Here is a 26,650-nt window from a genome sequence, read left to right as displayed (position 1 = left end):
TGAGATACCAGATAAGCAGGTGGGCCAAGATCCCATGAAACTTGGGCTGTGGCTGTTTATGTGACCCCACTGGTGGCCATAGGCTGGTGAGATGATGAGGAAAACCAAGATTATAAATACATGATACAAATATCATACTGAACTGATAATAACTGCTCTCATAAGGCAGAGGAACCCCATGTTTAGTTTCTATAGCAAGAATATTATAATTGTGTTGTATTTGTAAATTAGGTAACATAGAAGCCAAAATTTACTGCTTGCTAAATGCCAGGCACTATACTAAGCTCTTTATTTGATAACCAACATCCATTACTCCCTTCTTCTATGCTAAGAGAACCCTGCTTTTGTTTGAGACAACAATGAGCCAGCCCCAGGTGATGGCTTCTGTCACGCAATCATGACATTCCTGTTCTCCATGGTCCCAGCTGCTTCTGCACTAAGAGGTGTCCACACAATGCAGTTCTGTCCAGGAGACCTAAGCAGAAGTCTGTTGAGGTGGGAACGGAAGACTGAGTTATGAAAATGCTTCTCCTAGAAGACTGACTACAGGTCACCCTCTTCAGGTCTTTGCTCAAATGTCGCCTTCCCGGTAACACCAACCCTGAACACCCTGTTTAAAATTGTAGAGCCAGGCACAGTGTAGGCACTCAAAACATTTTTTTTTTCCTTTGGGGGAATACATGAAGACAAAATAGGGAAAGTTACTGGACAAAGTGCAGAATAGCAAACACAAATGTCCTGGGACAGGAATATGCCTGGTATGTTTGGTGAATTGCAAGAGGCTGACATGACTGAGGTGGCGTGATGTGGGGGAGGAGAGAGATATGAAACCAGAGTGACAATGACAGCCTGATCACATGAGGGCTTGCAGGTCCCAGTAAAGTTTTTGGCTCATACTCTGAGTGAGCTGGGAAGCCAAGGAGGAGCTCTGAGAAGGATAGCCTCTGCCTTCCATTTAAAAGCATTGTCTGGGGGCACCTGGGTGGCTCAGTTGGTTGAGTGTGGGATTCTGGATTTCAGCTCAGGTCATGATCTTAGGGTTGTGAGATTGAGCCCTGCATGAGGCTCTGTGCTCAGCATGGCGTCTGCTTGAGATTCTTCCTCTCCCTCTGCCCCTCCCCCTGTCTCTAAATAAAATATTTTAAAAAATATAAAAGTACTGTCTGGCTGCTGCTGAGAGAGAGACTGAAGGGGGCCAGGCGGAAGCCCAGAGAACAATTAGGAGGCTACTGCAAAAGTCCAAGCTGGTGATGGTGGTAGCTTGGACCGAGGCGGTAGCAGTGAGGAAGGAGAGAAGTGATCAGGTCCTGGATGTATTTTGAAGCTGTAGTCAACAGGATTTGCTCACAGAGAGGGTATGGATTGTGAAAGAAAGAGACAAATGATGGATCACATCAGGTTTTTGCCTGAGCAACTAACTGAAAGCAAGGTGATTGGGAGGACTGCAGTGAGAATGGGTTTGGAGGGAAATCCAGGCACTCAGTTTTGGATATGTTTAAATTTGAGATGCCTACCATATATCCAAGTGGAGATATTAAGCCGTCAAAAGGATGTACAGCTCTTGATTTTGTAGGAGAAGTTCATGCTAGGGATATATGTAGTATTTAAAGCTATGAGACTGTATGTATTTACATAAGCCATAAGTGTGGGGAAAGAGAGAGAGAAAGAAGGAAAGAAAGAAAAGAAAAGAATAGAAAAGAAAGGGAAAGAAAGGATGGATGGAGGGAGGAAAGAATGAAAGAAGGAAGGAGAAAGAAAAAGAAAGAAGGAAATAAAGAAGGAAGGAAGGGAAAGAAGGAAAGGAAAGAAAGGAAGGAAATGAAAGGAAAGAAAGGAAGGAAGGAAAGTTTGTTCCAGTGCAAGGTTGAGTGCTGGGACAATCCAATAACGATGATACTAATATATGTGGGGCGCTGCCTCCTTAGACGCAGGTGCTCATTTACCCCTTGTAAAATGTTGCAAGGTAAATACTCTCAACTGATGGGATAGTAGAGGAATCTATTTCACAGGGTAAGTCATCTGTCCAAAGGCACACAGTTGGTAAGTGCTACTATCTACCTGACTTTTGAGGTAAATAACTGAGTTTAATGTCCTCCAGCAACTTAACTTATAAACCTTGGCATCATCCTTTGTCTTGCATTCCCCATCCAACCAGCCTTTCATGTTTATTTTCACATTAAGCTTCAGTACAGAGTGTGTTAATCTCTTAACTTGAACCACTAGTACTGCCTCCTAATAGGATTTCCTGCCTTCGGACTCTTCCGACTCCAATCCATCCCTTATCTTCCTAAAAATAAAGCTGATTGTGTCACTTTCCTGCTTAGCCCTTCTATTAATTCCCCATTATCTGCAAACTCTAATCCAGCTTTTTTAGCTTGGCTTCCTGGAGCCTTCACAATCTGGCTCCAAGCTACGTTTCCAGTCTCATCTCCTGCCACTCTCCCTGCAACCCCAACTCCCATGCCAGTCACTTTCCTGTGACATTGAACCTCTGGTTGAGACACACCAAGCTCTTTGGCAACTGTTTCACATGCTCTTTCCTTTCTGTGCCCACATTGGTTAACCCCCCCAGTACAACATTGACTAGAAGACATGTTGGGGTGAACTGTGTTGTTCCACATCTCAGAAGAAAGCTTTCAATTTTTCACCATTAAGTATGATGTTATTGTAGGATTGTTTTAGATACCCCACATCACAGGAAGGAAGTCCCCTTCTTTTTGTAATTGATAAAAATTTATTGTTGTTTTATCATGAACAGATGTCGAATTTTATCGCTGTTTTTTGCATCCGTTTGGTATCATAAATTCTCTCCTTTAATCAGTCATTGATTTATTTTCTACAGTTAAGTTAACCTTGTATTCCCTGGGTAAACCCAACATGATCTTTATGTATTATCCTTTCTTTATACATATATTCCTGGATTCAATTTGCTACTACTGTATTGAACACATAGCACTACAATCTGTGCAGAGGCCCCGGGGGTGGGAGCGCTCTTTGGAGGGGCAACCAAAAGCAACCTGGTAATTGGGAACAAAGTTTGATTTCCACTTCTCTCTGGGATTAGGGGCTCTAAATAGACATCAAGGACAGGGGGGTGAAGGGATTACTATAGGAAAATGAAAATTCCGTTATTGGTAACTTTCATATTCAGTACAAATTTCAGTACACATTCAATCCAAAAATCAAAACAGATCTTATTGTTATAAAACAATTTTTAATAGCAGTGACATAAAAGGCTACTATTTATAAGTAAACCCATTTAATGTTTAGTTTGCTAGTTCACCTTACATAAAAGATGAATAAAAAGAAAAGAAAGTCCTACAAAATCCCCAAAACACCCTTGTAGAAAGCTTTTCTACAAATCCATGAATGACATCGTCTCTTTCACTTTGATGAAGCCAAGGTTGATGAGGGTGTTCTTTTCCAGTTCTAAGTAACTCTCATAGTCCATTTTCAATTCAGCCTCCAACTGTTCCTTTGACTTCTGATACGTTTTCTAGGGGGGAAAAGCCAAATCATCCCAATAAAGCACTGACAGCTAGAAATACCAAAGAAAGGAAGGGGCTGGTTTTGAGCAGTTGGCCTAGCCACTGCCCTCTGGGAGGGTTTTGCGGGAGGGCAGAGGGCAGGAGAGCATCTCTGGCACAGTGAGGGAGAGTGGCGGCTGGCTCTGAAGGGCGGTGGCAGAGAGAGAGTGGAGAAGTGTGTGCAAGTCTCTGTGGCTTGGGAAGCCTCCTGCCAGACGTGAAGAGGCCAGATGTCCATCCTGGCCAGCAACCCTTTTCTAGCAGTGGTCCCTTGAAGGTCTCTTCATGGAGTCTGGTTTTGCAGAACTGGGAAGTGGGGAATACATGGCTCTTTGACACCTCTTTCTCAAAAAAAATCCCCTCTTCTAGTCTTCCTTTTTTCCCATGATTCTTGTCCCCCTCCTGTAGCCTGAAGTGTGGATAATTGCCTAGAGCTTACAGAATTCTTTTGAATTCCTCCCTTTACTAAGTCCTATTTAGATGGCACAGCAGCTTATGGGTCACACGGAAACTGCTACTTTTTCTAGCTTTGGGTCTCCAGCTGAAATTCCAGTTAGAAAAACTCCCATTTCATGTGCTATTAGAGCTGTAATTACTATTATTTTTCAAGAAGTGAGCTGTACCCAGACTCAGTGCTTGCAAAGAGATGGGTGTACGGTTTCCTTCGGATTTGTGGGTTGACGTGTACAGCCTCATCCCTGGCAACGGCAGGGCACCTGTCAAGACCAGCCATGCTGGATGGATGTGTGATCTCCCCCTGCCTTCTGTAATCACAACAGTAGACGCTTCCTACCATTTTCTATGTGCCGCTTACTGGCTAAGTGCTGTAAATATTTTAACTCATTTAATCTCCTCTACAGTCCCTTGAGGTTGTTACAGCTGTTCTCATTTTCCCTGTTATCAGCGGTTGCTCGTTAGAACGTATTTCTCACTGACATTACTTGTTTTTCCTTGGTGACACCTTCCATGTTCTAAATGTAACAGAGGAGCCCATTTAAGTCCATTCGTTTATCTCCAATCTAGATCCAGAGAAAATGGGAGAAGTAGTAGCTCTACTTTAAAGAGGGTACTATGTCGGGGCGCCTGGGCGGCTCAGTTGTTAAGCATCTGCCTTCGGCTCAGGTCATGATCCCGGGGGGTCCTGGGATCAAGCCCCATGTGGGGCTCTCTCCTCAGCGGGGAGCCTGCTTCTCCCTATCCCCCTCCCCCTGCTCGAGCTTTCTCTCTCTCTCAACTAAAAAAATCTTAAAAAAAATAGAGGGTACTATATCACATGGAAATGAAGCTACAGGAAGAAGCTGGAGATGTTTTGGAAACTCAAACACATGATACAATTTCAAGATATGATTATTATAATATTCAGGTGTTTTAAAAGTATTTCATATGCAAATTATTTTTGGATTTTCCACAGGTCTACTGGCTTCCAGCTGATGTGGATGATTAGGAGCTGTCACTGTGGTATTTAATCACTCACAATAATCATGGGTAATTGTGGGCATAAAGGAAGGGTGTCCGGTTGTCTCACACCACAGAATTTCAACCAGTGTTTGTGAGTATGCAAAAGAACAGACCGAGACCAAATCTTTTATAGCAGGGAAAATGATGAAAAGTTAATTGATTGGTATTCTTTTATACCTTGCCACCACTAAACAATGCTTTTGAAATGAGGCCTTCTGCTTTTATTACACTGATACGTATCTATCAATAAGTGATAATGTTAACATTAAGAATTCCACATGCTCATGCTCTCACATGAATAATTGTGCTGGAGGAGGTTATATATTTGCCTATAAAGAATCTATAGGGTGCCTGAGTGGCTCAGTCATTAAGCGTCTGCCTTCGGCTCAGGTCATGATCCCAGGGTCCTGGGATGGAGTCCCACATCGGGCTCCCTGCTCGGCAGGAAGCCTGCTTCTCCCTCTCCCACTCCCCCTGCTTGTGTTCCTGCTCTCGCTGTCTCTCTCTGTGTCAAATAAATAAAATCTTTAAAAAAAAAAAAGAATCTATAAATGGGATCAGTGGTGAAATTGCTGGTGACAAAAAGCCTAGGAAGGGAATGAGCAAGAGAGAAGTAGAAATGTGGACTGAGGGGCCTCTGCTGAGAGAGAGAGAACTAAATTCACAGAATATCCAAAGGTCCCAATCCCAGTGGGCAAGGGAAGACCAACAGTGACAGAAGCTGGGAAACAGAAAGGTGAGGGCCTTCAGAGCTTTAGGTTCCTTTCTGGGAGAAAGATGTGTCCTCTACCAAATTCTCCTCTATCTCAAATTTTATAGTTCCCATATATTATAGTAAAGTTCCTATCCATTTGTCTGTATACTGGTTCCCATTTACTAAAAGTCTACTATTTGTCGGGTTACTGAACTGAAAAGCCTAATCCTAAAAGGTAGTTATCAGTATTCCCATTTTACTTACTTACTTACTTACTTACTTACTTACTTACTTATTTATTTATTTATTTATTTATTTATAAAGATTTTATTTATTTATTCATGAGAGACAGAGAGAGAGAGAGAGAGAGGCAGAGGGAGAAGCCGGCTCCCAAGGAGCAGGGAGCCCGATGCGGGACTCGATCCCAGGACCCCGGGATCATGACCTGAGCCGAAGGCAGACGCTTAACGACTGAGCCACCCAGGCGCCCCGGGATTCCCATTTTAAAGACAAGAACTGAAGCTCAGCAGTGACATAAGCCCTGCTCCAGATCTCGTAGCTAGTAGCGGTGGGTGGAGTTGGGATTTGAGCCCATGTGTCTTCATTCTATATTCCACTCTTTTTGGACTACCTGTTTTTCTTTAAACAAAAAATTTTTAAGTAATTTCTACACCTAATGTGGAGTTCAAACTCACTTCTCCGAGATCAGGAGTCGGATGCTCTGTGGACGGAGTCAGCCAGGTGCCCCATGCACTACATGTTTTAAGGTATTATTCACTGGATGTTAAAATTCTATGCAATGAAAGATTCCAGATTTTGAATTGTTGTATCTATGAATGATATTCAGATGCCTTTGTATCTAAAGGACTTTGAAATTATGGAAAACTTTAGAAAGTTAAGTTGGATAGAATCTAGATAGGTGTCCAATTGATAGTTGTCACTCATGGTAATCTAGGAAATGAGAGAAATACCCTCTTGACTGTCATGAGAAAGAGAGAAGAATGTGAAAAGGCATAATTTTCCTATTGAAACTGTGGAATAAGCCAAATATACATATTTCCACTGGGGTTAGAGGAAGGCAACGGCTTTTGTTTCTGAAATTTCACTTACAACTTTTGTCTTCTCAAGTTCCAGCTCCATTTCCTTCTTTTCTTGTTCACGAATTTTCTTTCGTTCCTCTACATATTCCAGATGCTTGACTTCTCTTTCGAAGTAGTGATTCATGCTTGATACCTGTTAGAAGCACAGGCCCATGAGAGGGGTGCCCACGTGGAAGCCCTCGTATTCTTCACAAGGCTCTAGAAGAATTCCTGCTGCTTGTAATTCATTAGCTGGCTTACCTGCTTTGGGATACCACCCACAGGCCCACTACCAGAGGAGCTAGCTCAGTGTGGGGGCTACTGTGCTAAGGTTCAGGGCCCTGCAAATTGGAGGATTCCACGAAGGGAGTGGGGCTGGAAGAAGAGAACAGCAAAAAATTATAGTTTTGTAAAAGAAATACTCAGGGATGGCTTTTTTCCCTTTCCTTGTTTCTCACTTCTAAGCCTGAGGAAAGTATCATATCATCAACCAAACTTGGAAAACCCAGATGAGGAGGTCAGCGTAAACCCCAAAGGGACAGGAAGGGAAGCTGAGTTCCCTGGAGGACTTGGTGTGTGCACAGAAGAACAGAAGCAGCAAAGTCAGCAGAAACCTTGGGCAAAGCAGCCAGGGGATGGAAAGCTTTCTGCTTGCCAGTAAGTAGGCTGATGTTGGGACTTGTGGCAGATTGCAATCTCTATATATAATGTTGGTTACTTATTTCTATTCATTGATTTTCTTTTTATCACCTCATTATTACTATTACTTAAAACTGGCGGGTGGTGCCTATGGAAGGGCAGAAAATTGCCCCCTCAGCCATGCTGCCTACAGTACACCAACTTGGGAGAAGACGGGGTGGAGGTGGGCAATGGAGAAATGTATCAAAATGTCAACTGGGCCTCCGGGAAGGGCATCACTGAAATAGGAGTCCCGTCCTTCGACAGTCTGAAAATAACGTTTTATGAATACCCAAATCAATTCTTTTCTGAATCTGGGCTTCATTTACTTGCCATCTCTCTCATCACATTTGTTTTTCTGTGGTTTCAAGTTATTTAACTCATACAACAGAAATACATCCCTTATTTGGGATTGTGTGATTCTTTTGTTTTCTTACAGAGCAAAAACGCTGTCATTTCTGAACACACTTTTAAAACATGCCTCAGTAATATCCGGTCACATAAATTCTCAGAGCCAAAAGGTACTAACCTCATTGGTGGAAGGGTGACTTAACGTCCAAGGAATTTCCAATATATGCAGTGTTCCATAATAATCAGCTATGGCTATAAATTGCTGCTTAGCTGAAAGATCCAAAAAATGGGGGGAAGAACAGAAAGTCATCCTGGAGGTTAAACATGAAATGTGTTTTTGTTTTTTGGTCTCCCAAAAGACCTGCTGTGGTTATGATAATCTTGGCATCTTCATCAGGCTTTCATGACTGAGGACAATATTAACTGATATATAAAAATCATTTTTTCCAGTTGATGAAATGAAAGTCGAGACCCTAAGCCTTTGATGGCCACCCTGCCCACCTCAAATCTTGTCTTCTTGGTGCTCATGTAAGGAGTGTGGCTCCTAGCTGAGGTTGACTATCTGTGTGGCTGGGCTACTGGACAGACTTGAGAAGAAAGTGAGGATAACACATGGAAAGATTTTCAAAGAAAAATCATGAAGCCAGTTTTCACCAAAGACTCAGTAAGGGCTGAAGGATACCATTATCCAGATGAATTTCAAAGACACAGCCAGAACCCATTTTCTTATTATAAAAACAGATCGCTTCTTTTGATCATTGAAAATGGATATAAAACACAAATGTGTTTAAGAATTTTAATTTTCTACCTTATCATATGGGGTTTCTTTTCTTTTTCTTATTTTCAGAAGGTTTGGTTTAAATTGTTAAATCCTAGACTCATAATCCCTGGATGTATACAAAAGCAATGTTTTATAGCAAAGATGGGGAAAAACCCACACTTGGTGACACGTTAAGGCTAAGTGGTAGCCAGAATGTGACACTCTAGAAATTCTGAAGACTGAATTTCTAAACGTAATGTTTCTGAGAGAGAAAAGGATAGAAAGACAATTTTATGCCTGCATACCTTGGAAACAAAGGGAAACTTCTTTTAAAAGAGGCAAATATACTGGGTTTATATAGAAAGTAGTGCTTAGGTAAAACAGAGAAATTGGGACAAAGGATATAAATTACTTTTCCGAGGACACATCCTTGAATTTCTGTTTGCTTTGTTATACGATGTTTTTTTCCTCATAATTAGTTCAAAAGTTAAAAGTTTAAATAGATAAATAACCCCAGAGAGTCATTTGATCTCATGAAAAGAATTGCTTGATATTGTCCAGGGAAAAGCCAGAAAAATGATAAAATATTGAAAATTTGTGATGTAATGGAAAATTAAAGATACAAGAATTACTCTATTTGGGAAAGAAGCAGCAAAAGGTACCAAAGATTTAGGGATCACACTGTCTGACCTGGAGAAGATGAGAAGGATGCTTTTCATCGTGTGGTTGGTTCAAAATCAGCCTCTGCTTGTCATACTAACCATGCCTCAGAAATAATTGTTGATAAAGAAAACAACGGGAGAAACTCAGGTTGTATCCAGAGTTTGAGTGTAAGAAGGAAGGGGAAGGAAGGGAAGAGAAAGTATGGGATGGGCAAAACTTGAGGAAAAAAATACCAGAGACTTTCCAGATGAATGTCAAAATGTTCCTGAGTTACCCCCCAAAAAACAAAATAACTTAGGTCATTTAATTAGAATTAACACACCAGAGAAGGTCCAGGGTTTGATGTAGGTGATCATAGTTATGCAGATGTTTTGTGACAGGGCTGGCTCATGAGTTTTCTCCAGAAGGTCCCAGATGTCAATGTATCCATCTTCTCGGCCAATATAGAAAACTCCAGGCCTTGTCAGGGACCAGTGGCCTGCAGTATACCTTTTCGGTGCACAGGACGACTGAAGGAGGGGTCCAGTCTTTAAACAAAATTTTAAAAGGACACATGAAAACTTTTGTTATTATCTGAAGTGTATTCACAATGATTTTCTTTAAGTACAACTCAGATGGCTATGATCATGGAACAGCACAATTATGCCCACTCTGAACTCTTAGTTGTTTTTCTTATAGGATTTTATATAATGCCAACTCTTTTACTTCCTGTGCATTTTTTCTAACATTTTTTTCTTATTTTAGTTGCCTTTTAGAAAAGATCAAACCTTCCAGTCAAGCTGGAGATTGGTGGATGTTAGGTAAGTAAAGATTATAAGGAAATTTTGCTTATACATTTATTTTGCTGTTGGGTGTCTATTTCCAATGGAGACAACTCTGGCAGCCAGGAAAAAAAGCCAATAAAAAGTCAATTCCAGCTGCGAACTGCATCCAATGGCTTGCAAATATTGTTTGGAAGAGGATTTTAGACCAGCAAAGCATTAGTACAAGATCAGCTTCTCTTTTCTTTACCATGGGGTAATTTGCCCTCTTTGGGAGGTTTTCAGAGAGAAAAAAGATCAGAATGTGCTCTCCTCTTACTGTCGCGCTCCACCTGACAAGCAGGTGTATTCATTTATCTACTTATAGCTGCAGAGACTAAACTAAACTGTGAAGCTGTTTCCTACCCTCTGAGACATGCATAAGAAACTTCCCTATGGGAAATGAAGAATATCTCAGATTCATGGATTCCTTATCGTGTTCTTGCCCACCTTGCCCAGCTCCTTTCATTTCTGTGGATAACCCGGTTCTTGGCCCCTGAATAGTCTATGGACAATCTTGCCTAATTTTCTTTTTCTTTAACAACAAAACTGATACTTATTCACTGTAAAAAAGAAAATTGGACATACTAAAGTACATTGGTATAAAGTAGAAGTCCTTTTGTGGATGGGCACTTTGAGTAGTTTCTAATTGTTTCAATGACAAACTCGTACATAAATTCACACAAGTATTTGTGTAAGTTAGAGTCCCAGAAGTGAAAGTGTTAGGTCAAAGAATATATATATGTATATGTATATTTTTATCACTTTATTTAAAGAATATATATATTCTTTATTGAAGAATATATGTATATTTTTATTCATTTTATTCGAAGAATATATACTCATATAAATGTTATATATATAAATATACACATTATATATCATTTTTTCAAAGAATATATGTATTACAGCTATGAAATAGATATACATACATATTTCAGATTTTGATGATCTTAAATTGCACACTAAAGGGACTTGTCATGCTGATTTCCTCACACCCTTGCTTCACTGGATTTTATCAGTCTTTCCAGTTTTTGGCAGTTTAGCTTCTATTTGCCTGGAACCAGGCCCTCTCCTAATCCTGACTGCCAGAGTCCTGCTGCTGCTTCCCTGTGGCTCATGCATGTCTCTGGTCTCTTGGCAACGAACCCCTTAGCCTTCTTACTCCCACTTTCTGAACCTGTGGACATATTCCTGGTATAGAAGCGAAGTTGATAGACGCAGTGCTTCTCCTTGGACTTCATAGTAACCAGCATCCCATTGTTTATTTTAAGGGGAGGAAAAAACATAAAATAAATCAACTGCCCACAATACATATTTTGAAGAAAAGACTGTTAGGTCTTAGAGAGCAAGAGATGTAAATATTGTTTCCTTCCCTCAGGGAAGAAAGGCAAATGGTTGTGTTTTCAAAAGGCTTACGTGGTTCTGCTGACAAGCTGGAACCCAAGCCATCTGTTGTAATTTCTCTAAAAAGTGTCCCTAAGGCACTGTTATGTCAGAACAGTCTGTTGTTCCCATTGTCTTTCTCAGTAACAAAGGACCACACACCCACTCCTCCATTTTTCAGGCAACTCACCATAACACCTTCTTTCCAGATGGCCACGTTCCATCCCCCAACGGTGAGGATAATGTCCTTGTAAAAAGGTGACCTCTGAACAGTGTGGACAGATCCATCATGGATAGTGTAGAGGCTCACTGGCTTCTTTGCTGTTGGGATGGAAAAGGCCACTTCATCTTTAATAATAGTGTTTACATTCCTGCATGAAGAATAGGCAGAACTCCAGTGGATGGACAGGTCATGATTAATGGGATCCAAGCATAGACAACAAGAGGTCAGTTGGGGTAAATGAATCTGTCAAGGAACAGCTCTTCCTCTTTTTATGTGAAGTCTAGGGAGTTTCCATCAAGGCCATTTTTCCAGCTCAAAGGAATATTTCATGTTCTTATTCATTTACGCATTCATTAACCCACTTGGTTGGTCAAAAAATATTTGTGGATTGCCTATATGTATCTATAGGTACTAAAAATGGCTGGGTAAACAATGGTTAATAAATGAACATGATCCTGCCCTCGTGGAGCTTATAGTCTAATGGAAAAGACAGATACTCAATAAATAATATCCAATATCCAATAAACAAATCCCAAAGTATATAATAACAAAATGTTAAAAGTATTATGGTGGAAAAAAATTGCAAGAAAGAGTAACGAGGCACATCCATAATTTAGACCGAATGGTCAGAAAAGTCTTCTCTGAAGATGAGTCATTTAGTCCTAAGTAGCACTTTGGTGTGGGAAGATTTTAATGTGGAGGAGTATTCCAGACAGAGGGAACAATGCACCCCCAAGTCCTGCAGAGAGAAATGCTTAGTGCCTTTATAAATTTGAGGAAAGCAATAAGACTGAAGTCTGGTAATCCCAGCATGAGACATATGAAACAGATGGGGACCAGGAGGGTCCAGACCACACAGGGCCTTGTAGGAAAGGAGTTTAGATTATATTCTCCACCTGATGTGTTTCACTGAGTCCTTTAGGACCAGAAGACAATCTGACTGATTTCTAAAGATTCTCTGACTGCTCTGAAGAGAATGAATTAGAGAGAGGTAAAAGGAAAGAGGGGACACCATAGGAGGTAGTTCTGGTGAGAGAGCTTGGTAGCTTGGTTGAAAGTACAATGAACAAAAGTAGATGAGCAAGAAATATTTGCAAGCTGGAAATGACAAGACTTACAGATGGCTTGAATAGGAGGACTGAGAATGTTAGGTTTCTGCTAGGAGCAGCTGACTCCATGGAGTTTCCATTTATTGCAACTGGAAAGACCAGGGGGAGGCAGGTTTAGATGTTAAAATCAAGAGTTCTCTGCTCCAGCCTACGGGTCCTCCTTTCCTTTAGGCTGTGTACCCTATCATTGCTTGGGTTTCCTCTCCCCCAGACCTGGATGCAGGGCTGGCTGCTCCCTACTCCTTGCTGCCCACACCCACCTCAAAATGGCCATAAAGATATGTCCTATTTAGGCCAAACCATAATGTCCAGCTACCTTATATCCATACCATGAACTTACTGTGAATCCCATCATATTGATAGCTATGTAAAAGCTGGATTTTCCCCCCTCTCGGAACCCCAATGGGACATTAAGCTGAAAAAAAAAAAAACCGCACCTACTAAACCTTGCAAATAGCTCATAGAGTTTCAAAGAGATATTTGTCCACCCATATTCATAGCAGCATTATTTGGAAGCAACCCAAGTGTTTATCAATAGACGAGGGAATAAACAAAATATGATATATACATGCAATGGCATATTATTCATCCTTTGAAAGGAAGGAAATTCAGACATATGTTACAACATGGGTGAAACTTGAGGATATGATGTTAAGGGAAAGAAGTCCATCACAAAAAGACAAATACTGTATGATTCCACTTATATGAGGTATCTACAGTAGTCACATTCAGAGAGATAGAAAGTAAATAGTGGTTGCCAGATGCTGAGAGTAGAGGGGAACAGGGAGCTAGTATTTAATGGGTGCAGAGTTTCAGTTTTGCAACATCAAGCAGTCCTGGAGATGGGTTGCATGCCAATGTGAAAGTACTTAATAGTACAGAATTTACACTTAAAAATGGTTAAATGGTACATTTCACATTTATGTATATTTTACCACAATTCAGAAAGTTTATAAAAAGTAAAAATAAACAAAAAATTTTAATGTAGCTTTCCTGGATTAAAAAAAAAAAGACAATTTTCCTCCAACTGAAGCTCCGTCTTGAAGATAGCATAGGAGACATACTTCTAAGGCAATCTTGAAACAATCTGGAAGATTCCTGGGAAGTCAGGAAAGCCCTGAACACTGGCAGCTTTCTTCTTGTTGCACTCTTGTTTTTCAGAGCCTGGTTTTTAACCTCCTATAGTGGGGGTTCCCTGGACACCACCTCACTCTGGTGAGCAGGGCCATCCATGAGTCGGGAAGCTCTCTGCAGAATGTAATGATTACCAGCGATAGCAAGATTGACAACCACCAAGATTTATACTTTAAAATAACATGTTAGATGTTCTCAGCCCATAACTTTTCCTTCCTTTTGTCCTTTTAGGGACATTTAGTTCCATCTGGCAATGGATAGAGCTGTCCTTAAATTACTAATGGAGTACCAGATGCCCCAGGCCAAGTTGCTATGAGAAAGTTACAATAAACAAAGAAGTAGTTTCCAGAATCATTATCTAATGCAGGATTCAGTATAGTGATGTGATTAAGAGTGCAGACTGCCTAGGTTCAAAACCTGGCAATGCTGGTACCTACCCCCTAGGGTTGCTATGAGGATTAAATGAGCTAATCCATGGAAAGTACTTGGAAGAATGCATGATGCATGGCATGTGCTAGTTTGTGAGTAGAGTACATGAAATAATTATGACAATTGTCATCATTCAGCCTGCATTTCTTGGCTTGTCACTTAGATCATCTGGAAATTTTGATTTCCTTCTTTATCACATATATCTCATTGAGGGTACTGCCTTTCAGAAGCTTTTTCTTAGAAGAGGAAATTCTCTTTCCTGCCTTGTTGATAAGAACATGGGGTCCCGGGCGCCTGGGTGGCTCAGTTGTTTAAGCGACTGCCTTCGGCTCAGGTCATGATCCTGGAGTCCCGGGATCGAGTCCCACATCGGGCTCCCTGCTCAGCAGGGAGTCTGCTTCTCCCTCTGACCCTCCTCCCTCTCATGCTCTCTCTCTCTCATTCTCTCTCTCTCTCTCAAATAAATAAATAAAAATCTTTAAAAAAAAAGATTTATTAAAAAAAAAAAACGAAGAACATGGGGTCCCTAGGAAATCAAGAAGGACTGCATCCCAGTAATCACCTCGTCTTTACTCAGGTACACTCCATGGTGTTTACGAAAAACATTAGACTGGTTGCTCTCAAGGAAAATATTGCCAGTTTATGGATGTAATTAGGGCAAGCAGTGCACAGTTTAAAGGGTCTAAACGTTGACTTTCTCTGAACTTCAGCCATTATCCAATGGGAATAAGTGTTGTTTGGCTTTCCATGTTACAAAATGCTTGACTGATGATTTTAAAGTATTTTAAAGTATCCTTTTGGTAAGTAGTTAAAGTTATTTCTCTCCTTTTTTATTTTTTTTTGCAATGATCTAAATGCCAGGAAATTAAAAGCAACTCTTCTTCTTTACCAACCTATATTCCCTTGGTCACAAAATCCTGGCATGTTGACTGCTAAGCCTCTCTTATATTTCCTCTGCTGTACATCCCTGTTACCATGCCTATACTTAGTCCTTTCCATCTCTCACCTAGACCATTGCAAGTGATCATCCTACTTCCATTGTAAGTCTCACCAATAAATTAACCCAGCCCCTGCTCTCCTGCCAGAGTGATATTTTGCTTATACCAGTGGCACTAGAATAAGTTTAAGGATAAGCCTTAGGAGGCTCTCAAGGCTCTTAGCCATTTGGACCCAGCTATGCTTGCTGACCCCTCTCCTGCTGCCCTCTCTATTGCTATGCTTTGGCTAGGAGATCGCCCTGTTTCTTAATTGTCCACTGCTCTTTTGGGCTTCCATGTTTTTGCATTTGTTATTCCTTCTATCTGGCACATCTTTCTCCAATTGGAAAATTACAACCCACCCTTCAAGACCCAGCTTAAATGTATCTCTCTTCAGTAGGGCCCTTTCTTAGTAACTCAGGAGAGTTGGTCCCTTCCTGGTTTCCCATGTCACTTTGTGTTTGCTTCTAGCCACAGCTCTAACGACAGTGTAATGTCATCATTTGTTTATGTGTTTGATTTTTCTAGTAGATCATGGAACTCCTTTGGGGGAGGATAATATCTTGTTCATCTTCATATCCTCCAGTGCCTGGCACAAAATAGATTCTCAATAATGAATTGACGAATGAATGAAAGTAAGAAAGAAAGAACAAAGGGCGCCTGGGTGGCTCAGTCAGTTAAGTGTCCGACTCTTGATTTTGGCTCAGGTCATGATCTCAGGGTCTTGAGGTCAAGTCCCACATTGGGCTCCATGCTAGGCATGGAGTCTGCTTAAGATTCTCTCTCCCCCTTTCCTTCTGCCTATCTCCACCCCCTGCTCGTGCTCTCTTGTTCGCTCTCTCTCTCTCAAAAAAAAAAAAAAAAAAAGAGAACAAACAACATTAGTAAATTTCAAACATAAAGAAAGCTCTTGGTTTTTAAGTTTATTATCATTGGTTATTCTATAAATGGAAAAAAAATCAAAATAAATAACTAAACCTGTTTGTCAGAGTCTGCCTCAAAAGCAGTTTAGGAAGCTAGCACCATGGTAAAGGCCCCAAGAAACTCTCTGAGACCAGGAAGAACCAGTGTAACCAAGTCATGGCATCAGGGTCTCCACGGGTGTCTCAGCAGAACAGTGGAGACAGCTGCCGTGTTCATGCAGTACATGCACAATTAATACTCATGAATTATTGAATAAACAGGTACATGAATAAACATAAAAGTAGCTGAATGTAATTCATTATATCCAATATATAATTTTGAGTTCAACTTTTGAATCCTGGAATTTGAAATGAAGGGAAAGTGGAAAATCAGTCTCAGTTCGGCAAGCCCTTGACCTTTCCTTGGATCACATCTAATTCTCTCTCAATGCCCCACTCTTATCAATAACACACATTTTGGTTTCTGGTCAGAGGTTCTATGTCAGAAAACTAGGGAGTGCTTCCGTTTCCAGATTAATACGGCTACCCTGAAGGCAATGCTGAGAAAGCACACCTTTCTGGGTCTAAGGCCGACTCCAGTCTGCAGAGCCAGACTCAGTAGATAGAAGGGGAGGGGGTGAAGTTCGAGGCGGAGACCTGAGACCCAGGCTGTATCTCTGACCTCTGACCCCGCTCAGTCACTCCCATGCCCACTTGTTCTAAGATCAGATTCCCTTCTGCAAACCTGGCCTGCCTGCCCCACCTCACTGCTCCATGGTATGCTAGCAATCCCAGCAGCTACCTCTTCCTGTGCTTCCGGTCATTCCACATTGCGAAATGTGGCTCAAATACATTTTCATGCCACGGTCAAATCCAAAGCTTTGAAGTAAGCAGCTGTAATTGTAGTGAACCTCAGGGCTCCAAGCTTTGACAGAGAGCTTAGCTTATTAGGGAGCCTAAACTCTTTGATTCCTGCTTCCAGCTGGGTGTGGTCCCCATACCGCTGCTCAGCTGCCCAGAGTCTGCTCGCTGCTAGTCCGAGAGGAGGGTCCTGCAGCTACTTCTCCATTCTGTTCCGACGTCGCCAAGATCATTGTAAATTTAGTTTATAATTTCACATTATTATTTTTCATATAGATGAATTACCAAGTTGTTGCATTATTGAAACACATGTTTTTGTTTTTGTTTTTAATTGTCCAACTATCTTAGTCATTTAAGCATCAATAGATCAGTACTCCTCAAATTTGGGGGAGGTGAAAACAAATCACCAGGCGAATCTTATTAAAAATCCATATTCTGATTTGCAGGCCTGGGGTAGGGAACAAGGTTCTGTATTTCTAACAGGCTCCCAAGTTTTGCTCCTTGAGGCCCTCACTTTGAGTATGTGCAGACACAGGACGTTAAGTGCCTTCCCTCCCCTCAGCAAGGCCAGGGTTACTCAGCACTTTGTAAAAAGGAGTAACTTTGGGGCGCCTGGGTGGCTCAGTCGTTTAAGTGTCTGCGGCTCAGTTCATGATCTCGGGGTCCTGGGATCGAGCCCCATGTTGGGCTCCCTGCAGGCTCCCTGTGGGCTCCTCCCTGCTTGGTGGGGGTGTCTGCTTCTCTCTCTCTCTCTGCTCCTCCCCCCTGCTTGTTCTCCTCTCTCTCTCTCTCTCTCGCTCTCGCTCGCTCTCTCTCAAATAGATAAAATCTTTAAAAAAAAAAAAGGAGTAACTTACTCATAACAGAGCAATCATCAAAACTTACTCATCAATCGGCCAGTTTCAGGGTCTCTTTCCATTTTCCAATCTGTGTATATCACTCCACCTTCCTAAAAATATTACAGGTTTCTGATGAGTACAATGACAACTTAAGGGACAAAAGACCTCATATGCATGTACTAAGACTGACTGTAACCCAAACAAGCACAAAGCAACAGGTTAACTCAGTCAAATCATAACTTGATATAGTGTGGAGGAGGCTCAAAATGATTACTTGATTTTATATTGAACAAAAAAATGAATTTGTTGAATTTTTATGTACACATAGTGACGTGGAAAACACAGGCATTTATGGAGATTATCTATGTACTGGGTTTCTAAAGTTTTTGTTAGTAGGAAATTGTCCCAATGGACCAAAAACTCCAGGAAGGGATCTGGTTCTACTTCTTCAGTGATTTGTTCTCAGCATGATACAAAGTCAGTACTTAAAAATATTTGTGGAGTAAGAGAGAAAAGGGGAATGTAAATTGATAATATGGTAGCATTACCTTTAAAGTTGAGAACAGGAAACAAAGCTCCATTTAAATAACATAACTAGTAACATATATTCCAAATCTCCTTATGGCCATTATAAGGAGACGGGAAGGCAGGGGGACCTGGTGTAAAGGGGCAGAAACAGCCACACACAGGGAAAAGATGCAGAACCCGTGAACAGCAGAGGTGGGAGAGGTTTAGAGAAAACCTTTAGTCCCATGACCCATCTAATAGAGGGAACACGGAGACTCAGAGAGGTTAAGTGACTTATTCAGGGTCACCCAGATGCAGGCTCCTAATTTCAGTGTTTTTCTCTCTGGGTGATAAAAGGAAAACACAGAGGAGGGTGTATAAAATGAGGAGTTGAGAGGCCTGGGAGGATGGCTTGGGATGTGTAGGCGAGGGAGAGGACAGGGGAAAACATCTGGCCAGCGCCCGCTCATTCCCTCATCTGTGCTTTTATTCATGAACACACGTAACAAACAAGGACTGTGTTTGGTGTTGGAAATTCAGAGTCAGAGGACAAGCCCCCCCTCCACTCTCCACTGGTGGTGCCGAGGCCGAGGGAGCACAGACCAGCCCGCGTCCAGTGCACACACCTCCCCTGTTGGCTGTGACACCTCACCCACCCTTATCATGAGTGAGCCCACGGTGTTTGCCACCGCTGTTAGGAACTTTCTGTATGTGACCCAGCCTCCACCAGAGTCCTGTAAGAGTCACTAATATCTCCTGGGTCTCACAATGGATACGTGCAACACCAAACAGAACCAAGTCACAGAGGAGTAGCTTGAACCAGGTTCATCCACATGTGTTGAGTGCCCATTCTCTCGGCAGCCACCCAGCTGGGACCTTCCCGTCCTACTCCTCTATCCAGTTCCTGGTGCTGAGAATTCTCCTCCTCCTCCTCCCCTGTGTTGACATTCTTGGCCCCACTGCTCATGCCCTCTTCATCCCTGGGTTGGCCCCCTTGAAATCACTGCCTGGCTGGCCTGTCCACCTTCTTGCCTCCACTCCCTCCTGCTTCAGCCCTGCACTAGCCAGTCTAGAACCCGGGGAGGTCTCCCTTATTCTCTCTAACCAAAGGAGACGGATCAGCCATGTCAGGTGTTGGTAGAAGAGCATTCCCTCGGAATGTCAGCCCATGAGGGCAGGGAATTTTGTCTGTTTGTTCACTGCTCTATTCCCTGGGCCAAGAACAGTGCCTGACATATAGTACATGCTCAATAAGTATCTGCAATATCTACTGAGTGATGGATTAAGTTAACTCTAAGGAGGGCAAGGGCTCAAAAGGCAGGAAAGAGTTTGGGGTAGAAAAAGAGAAAAATCAAAGCAGCTGGAAGGAGAGAGGGCGATTGGTGTAGATGGGGTAGAGAGATAGGAAAGAGCCAAATTACACAGAATCTTGTAGGTCACAGTGTGAAGAGTTTGGATTTTGTTCATGTTTGACTGAGTTGTCACTGAAGAGTTTAGGTACAGGGTGTCATACTTTAATTTCTGTTTTAAGATCTTGTGGTCATTCATCTTCCTAAAGCTGTCAGCCCCTGCTTTAAAAACTCTGGTATGGGGGCGCCTGGGTGGCTTAGTCAGTTAAACATCTGCCTTCGGCTCAGGTCATGATCTCAGGGTCCTGGGATCAAGCCCCGTGTTGGGCTCCCTGCTCCGCGGAGAGCCTGTTTCTCCCTCTCCCACTCCCCCTGCTTGTGTTCCCTCTCTCGCTATCTCTCTCTCTGTCAAAAAATAAATTAAAAATCTGTAAAAAACAAAAACAAAAACAAAACTCTGGCGTGCACAGAGACAAATATATGATTCTACTTACATGAGGTACCTAGAGTAGTCAAAGTCACAGAGACAGAAAGTAGAATGGTGGATGCCATGGGCTGGGGGCAGGAGGGAATGGTGAGTTATTGTTTTAACGGGTACAGAATTTCAGTTTGGAATGATGAAAACGTTCTGGAGATAGATGGCTGTGAGTGTTGCTCAACCATATGGATATATCTAATAACACTGAATTATACACTTCAAATTTGTTAAGATGGTAACTTGTTATTTATATTTTTCCAGAATTAAAAAAAAATTAGAAGCCCAAGTTATAAAAAATTGAAAGCCCAAATTATAAAACAAGTATCTGTTTGGTAAATGCCTCACTGCTCACCAAATGTAATTCAAATTCCCTAACATGGCAGAAAAGGCTCTTTGGTTGGATCCCAACCTAGCATTCAAGGTATAGCATTCCCTCTTGCACAAATGATTCCACTATCTCCAGGCAAATCCTAAGCCTCCATAATTCCAAAGTATTGTTCAGGCTGTTACTTCTGCTGGGAATTGTACTCTGATCTTTCAGATGCCTCCTCAACCTCCAAAGTCCAGCCAGCTAACAGTCTGCCTTCCCCGACCTCCCCTGTCCTGTCCCCGTGACTTCTAGATGGGCATTGGCATGGATAATGCCGTTAATATTTCGCTCCTTATCTAGGCAGTGAGTGCCCTGAGGACAGGGACTGTGTGTTGATTCATGTCTGATCCAGGGCCTAGTGCTGTGCCTGGTGGGCAGTATGCTCTTGAGAACCCTTTATTTCAGGGAAATAGAGTTATGAATGAAAAAGACATCTCTGTCTCTGTATGGCTGTAGATAAAGTTTTGAGCCTCATTTCTTCATCTGCAAAGTGAAGATTAATCCCTACAAGATTATTAGGATTAAATGAGATATAATTTGGAACAAATACCTGGCACAGACCCTGCTATATAGAAAATGTCCAATAAATGTAAGCTCACTTTGGTTATTATAGTAGGTGCCAAAAAATGGCAGCCATTATCATTATTATATCCAGTTGTTACTTATCTTTTGAACTGAGTGAGTTCTGCTACTACATTTTGCTAGCTAACAAAGCAATATATTTTCTTAGCAGGGCTCTAATATTTAGCATGGTTTCTTCTATATGGTGTGGGTGTTCAATAAATATTTGCAGGTTGATCAATAAATCATTAGTAAAGAGGATCATACCGAATTTTATAGATTTTTTTTCACATTCATCAGGAACATTTTAAATATGAATCTATGAAGCATCAAGATTAAAAAATTCAATGCAAATAAGTATATTAAAAATGGGAATGGTATAAATATTATAAACCTTCATAAAGCAAATGTACAGTAAATGTTATAATGAAACAGAATAGAGAAAAGTGGTTGCCAGGTAGGGGTGGGGGGTGGGAGAAATAGGAAGAGGCTGGTAAAAGGGTACAGACTTTCAGTTGTAAGATTAGTGAGTTTTGAGGATATAATGTAAAACATGGAGACTACAGTATAACACTATATTGTATAATTGAAATTTCCTAAGAGAATATAACTTAAATGTTATCACACACACACAGGCACAAAGATAAGTATGTGAAGTGATGGATGTGTTAATTAATTATATGGGGGAAGCCTTTCACAATGTATACATACATGAAATCACCAAGATGTACACTTTACATATCTTGCAATTTTATGTCAGTTATGTCTCAATAAGGCTGAAATTAAGAATATATATAATGAAGACTCTCTTCTATATATGTATATACATATACATTATATATATATAGACTTCATATATATATATAATGTATATGTAAAAGAGCAGATAATTCTAACTCACCTCTGTTCCCACAAAGAACTTTGTGCAGAAGTCTTCTAATGGCTTGAGATGATTGGCCAACCCAGCTTCCAGATTGTGGTATGGGTTCATCTCTCCCGCCTTCACTGCTTTGCTCTGGGCTAATATTTTGTCTTTTGGAGGAGTATGAATAGAAGAAACACATATTTAGAGTGAAAGACCTTTTAAAATATGGTTAGTTTATTTTTTCTGTCCCTTGCTACACACATCTGCCCCATTCCCTCCCCAGCGTGGTAAGCATAAGTATAAATATCTTTAGACTTCTAATTTAGCAGTAGAACACTTTTTTCAAACCAAAGCATATGCAGGAACCCTTGCATGTAAAATTTATCAAAACCTGCATTGCTGTGATTAAAGTGTTTCCTGGTGGGAAGGGGGAGACCCCTTTACCTACTTTCAAGGGCTGTAAAAAGTTCTATGGCACACAGTTTAAAAACCAGTTCTACATTATTTATATCAGAATTATTTACAGTAAAAATTGGATATGAAATATATCCTCTGGATTACATTACTCTTGATATTCTCAGTAAGACTCTCTAATTAGAAACTTGTGTCATTTTTATTCAGTTGGCATCATATGGAAATTTTTTTCAAATAATTCAAGATTAGCCTTTTAAGTGTCAAAAATGATCTAACTTCTAAAAAAATAAATCCATCTAAAATGTATTATTTGTTTTTCATAAGCACAGTACATGTATGGAACATAATTTAAGGTTTTCTGATTAGCTCATGTATATTACTTAAGAACATCAGTGATTGTACTCTATTATAGCTGTAACTATACATGCAAACAGAGCATAGTAAATATGGGAGCTAAAATTCAAACACCATCTGGAAATTCTTTGTTTTTAAAAGTATCTGATGTCATCTTGTTTTAAAACAAAAGTCTTTTTATGAGCTAAAATTAGTAAATGTTATTTACTGAAGCTTTGGAAAATAGAGAAAAGCATGAGGAAAATAACAAAAATCATCCATTATCATATTTCTCAGCGAAAACTATTATTAAAATATTTCCCTATAATTACATTTCTGTATATAATGTATATATTTCTGTATATAATGTATATATTTCTGTACATAATGTATATATTCTGTATATATATATATATATATATTCTGTGAATATATAAAGATTTTCTTTTAATTGGGTCTTTTAGCTTTGTATCCTGCTTTTCTGTTCTCTTAAAAATATTATCTTGGGCATATTCCCAGGTCACTTATTAGTTTTAAAAAAATGTGATGTTAAATTTCTGGGAACCCTACTCACCACATTTCAATATATCATCATCTAGGTTATATCACCCATGGGAAAACAAACAAACAAACATAAAAACCAACAAACAAACATAAATGAAAACTAAAATAGAAAAAAACTGAGAAACAAACTAAGGGTTCTAGAGGGGAGGGGGGTTGGGGGATGGGCTAGCCTGGTGATGGGTATTAAAGAGGGCACGTACTGCATGGAGCACTGGGTGTTATGCACAAACAATGAATCATGGCACACTTCATCTAAAACTAATGATGTAATGTATGGGGATTAACATAACATGATAAAAATGTTGAAGAAAAAAAAAACCTCAGGTCTACTAAAGATATACATTCCATCTAAAAAAATATAGCATAAATATGGACAAAAGTAAAAAACAGTTATGAGGGGCACCTGGATGGCTCAGTCAGTTAGCTGGCTCTCTCTCTGTCAAATAGATACATGAAATCTTTAAAAAAAAAACAAAACAAAACAATTATGACTTTGTTGGTACAATCAACCGGCACTTCCTTTATTAGAGATCTACATGCTTTGGGCCTGTAGATCCCTTCCCAATAAGTAAGACATCAAAAACCAGTATTGAAATAAGCCAAACATGAAACCAGACTTTTAAATAGCTGTATTACAAAGTGTCAATCAACATTTCAAGAAATAACTAAGTACGTTTAATCATAATGTTCTTTTTTTTTTAAGAAAAGATTTTATTTATTCATTTGAGAGTGAGACAGAGACAGAGAGAGCAGAAGCAGAGGGGAGAAGCAGAGGGAGAAGGAGAAGCAGACTCCCAGAACATGGAGATCATGACCTGAGCCGAAGGCAAAGGCTTAACCATCTGAGCCACCCAGGCGCCCCCACATTGTTCTTACTAAAAGATATTGTTTATGTCAAATTCTTCACTCTCATTTCAATGTCTGTTTTTCTCTTTTTAAATAATATACATTAATAATTCGTATTAGTAGAGTATATCATATTAGTAGAGTAGAACATGCATATAATTTGTAGATAAATACATGCTCATTGGAAATATGTGCTTAAAAATGTTTCCTGAGGGGGAGCAAGATGGAAGAGTTTGGAGCCCTCTGGTCTAACAAGGGGAGCCAAGAGCCTGATCCAGGGGTCAGTACAGGTGATGCAAAGGAATAGGCAAATGTGAGATGTGCTGTAAAGGAAGACCTAGTTATCCTAAGTGAGAGAGTGGATGTCGGGACCTGAGGAGAGAGACAGGGATGACCCAAGTTCTGTTCTGGACACACTGACACTGAGGGAATAGTTCGGGTTGGAACCCAGGAGATAGCGAGGGGCAAGGTGGAGGATTGTCAACAGGGTAAGAGTGGACCAAGTTACCAAAACGGGTGAGTAAAGAGGAAAGCACACCGCTGAAGTTAGAGTCTGAGGTACATTTATGATGAGAAGGCAGCAGGGAAAGGAGACCGAGGAGGGAAACTGAAGAGGTATCAGGAAAACCGCAAAAGCCAAGGCAGGAGCTCCTAGAAAAGGGGCTTAGTTGATAGAGTTTACTGTGGTGCAGTTAAAGAGAATGAGGCCAGAGAAAAAAGTGAGCATCTACCGTATTTACTCAGACTCAACTGGAATATCCTGCATATTTATTAAATTCAGCATCATCCTCACGGAATCCATCCATGGATTTCCATCACCAGGGAGGGCCTGGAATACTAACAGCAGCTAACATTTACTAAATGCTTACTACGTGACTACATGCCGGGTACTGAACTGTGTGCTCCGCATGCACCGTTTCACTCAATCCTCACAGTAACTCCTGAGGTGGTTAAGCACTAATTCTCCTTCAAGGATGACAAAGAGCTGTTAGAGCTGTCTATGTATTAACTCATTTTGTCTTCACAATACTCCATGAGGTAGTTACCTTCATTATTTACTTCCTTTATCTTCACCTCTCTGTTCAAACAAGTTTATTTAAAAAAAGGAAGGCACAGAGAGGTATAGTAATTTGACCTCGTCAAATAATAAATGTGGCTTTAGGATTTAAAACCAAACTCCAGAATCCACATCCTTAGCTACGATGCCACAGTGCTCAGAAGAATGTAACGGAGGCTCTGAAGGCAATTCCAAAATAGGAATTCCAAAAACATTTAGAGCAAAGTCTTCCTCAACAGAATGAACATCTGAAAGTGAGTGCTCAGAAGGGCATGGACTATTTCAGATCTAACATGGCAGGTGGGAGCCGCGTGGCCTACAGCCACTAGGTGGCAACAGAGCACCAGACAGCTGGAGAGAGGTCTCGAGAGTGTGATGGTGCAATAGCGTGAACTAGGAATCTTGGTGGAAGGTCGAAGGAGAACCAATATAGGGTCAATAAACAAAATGTGGTCAAGAAACATACGAGTGTATTCTAGTCAATAGGTTCAACTCTGGCCAGAGTAGGTACACGGCTGGAAGTGTGTCCTAAGGAGATTTAAAACACCATAATGAGATTTCAGATAAAGCTCTGAGAGTTGACCATCTACACAAGAGGCAGGTCATGACCGCAGTAACTGCCTTTAGTGATAAGAGACATGTGTTAGCAAGATCCATTGAGATTACCAAGTGAAATTTAATTCTCTCCAGGACTTGTGGGATTGCCTGCACACAGACTTCTGAACACACGTAAAGGGACATAGCCAACCACAGTCTCAGCTGAGAATCTAAAAAATTATGTCCATTCCCTTTATGAACTGATTTAGCCAGTATACCTTTCTCTAAGAAATATCCACAAAATGTCTTCGTCTGGAAAGAGAGCATTCATTTGATGGGGAGTATTCCTGTTTGATGACATTTGGGTCATGCTTCAAGATTCATTTTAGATAGGTCCTCCCTTAAGTGGATATAGATGTGTATCTATCACACCGGAAGGTAAGCTCCACAGAAGCAGGGAATTATCTTTTCACAGCTATATCCTCAGAGCCTAGCACTTTGCAAGAGTTAATACGTGTCTTGAATAAATGCCGATATAAGTATAGAGATAACAGTGTAAAAATTGTTCCTTAAAAAATTCAGGGATTACAATTACTAAATCACAACCAAGTGGAGTTTATCCCAGGAATCCAGGGCTAGTTTAACATTCAGATATTAATCAAAGTAATTCACCATATTAATAAGTTTAAAAAGGAAAAAAAAAAAGCATATGATCATCTCCAAAAATGCAGAGAGATCTTTTGACAAAATCCAACATTAATTGGTATATAGAAGGGAACTTCTTCAACCTGATAAAGGACTCTACAAAAACCCTACAGCCTAACATCATACTTAATGGGGAAAGACTAAATGCTTTCTCCCTAAGATCTGGAATAAAACAAGAATGCTCTCTAACCACT

General features: G+C 40.6%; 1 protein-coding gene across 1 annotated transcript in view; it reads right to left on the bottom strand.

Annotated features, from left to right (window-relative positions):
• Positions 1 to 3,192: 3,192 nt before the first annotated feature.
• DNAI3 (dynein axonemal intermediate chain 3) overlaps positions 3,193 to 26,650 on the bottom strand; it is a 71,256-nt gene continuing 47,798 nt past the window's right edge. Inside the window, exons 17-23 of the mRNA XM_021690160.1 lie at positions 22,037 to 22,167; positions 17,917 to 17,980; positions 11,587 to 11,717; positions 9,533 to 9,737; positions 7,966 to 8,057; positions 6,790 to 6,912; positions 3,193 to 3,496 (exon numbers count right to left, since the gene is read on the bottom strand). Coding sequence (XP_021545835.1) covers positions 3,356 to 3,496; positions 6,790 to 6,912; positions 7,966 to 8,057; positions 9,533 to 9,737; positions 11,587 to 11,717; positions 17,917 to 17,980; positions 22,037 to 22,167 — 887 coding nt within the window. The 3' untranslated portion in view covers positions 3,193 to 3,355. The remainder of the gene's footprint in view (positions 3,497 to 6,789; positions 6,913 to 7,965; positions 8,058 to 9,532; positions 9,738 to 11,586; positions 11,718 to 17,916; positions 17,981 to 22,036; positions 22,168 to 26,650) is intronic.

Source organism: Neomonachus schauinslandi, chromosome 4, assembly GCF_002201575.2.
Source record: "Neomonachus schauinslandi chromosome 4, ASM220157v2, whole genome shotgun sequence".
Lineage (NCBI taxonomy): Eukaryota > Metazoa > Chordata > Mammalia > Carnivora > Phocidae > Neomonachus > Neomonachus schauinslandi.
Note: the sequence above shows the minus strand (reverse complement) of the source record. Positions and strands in the feature narration are given on the sequence as shown.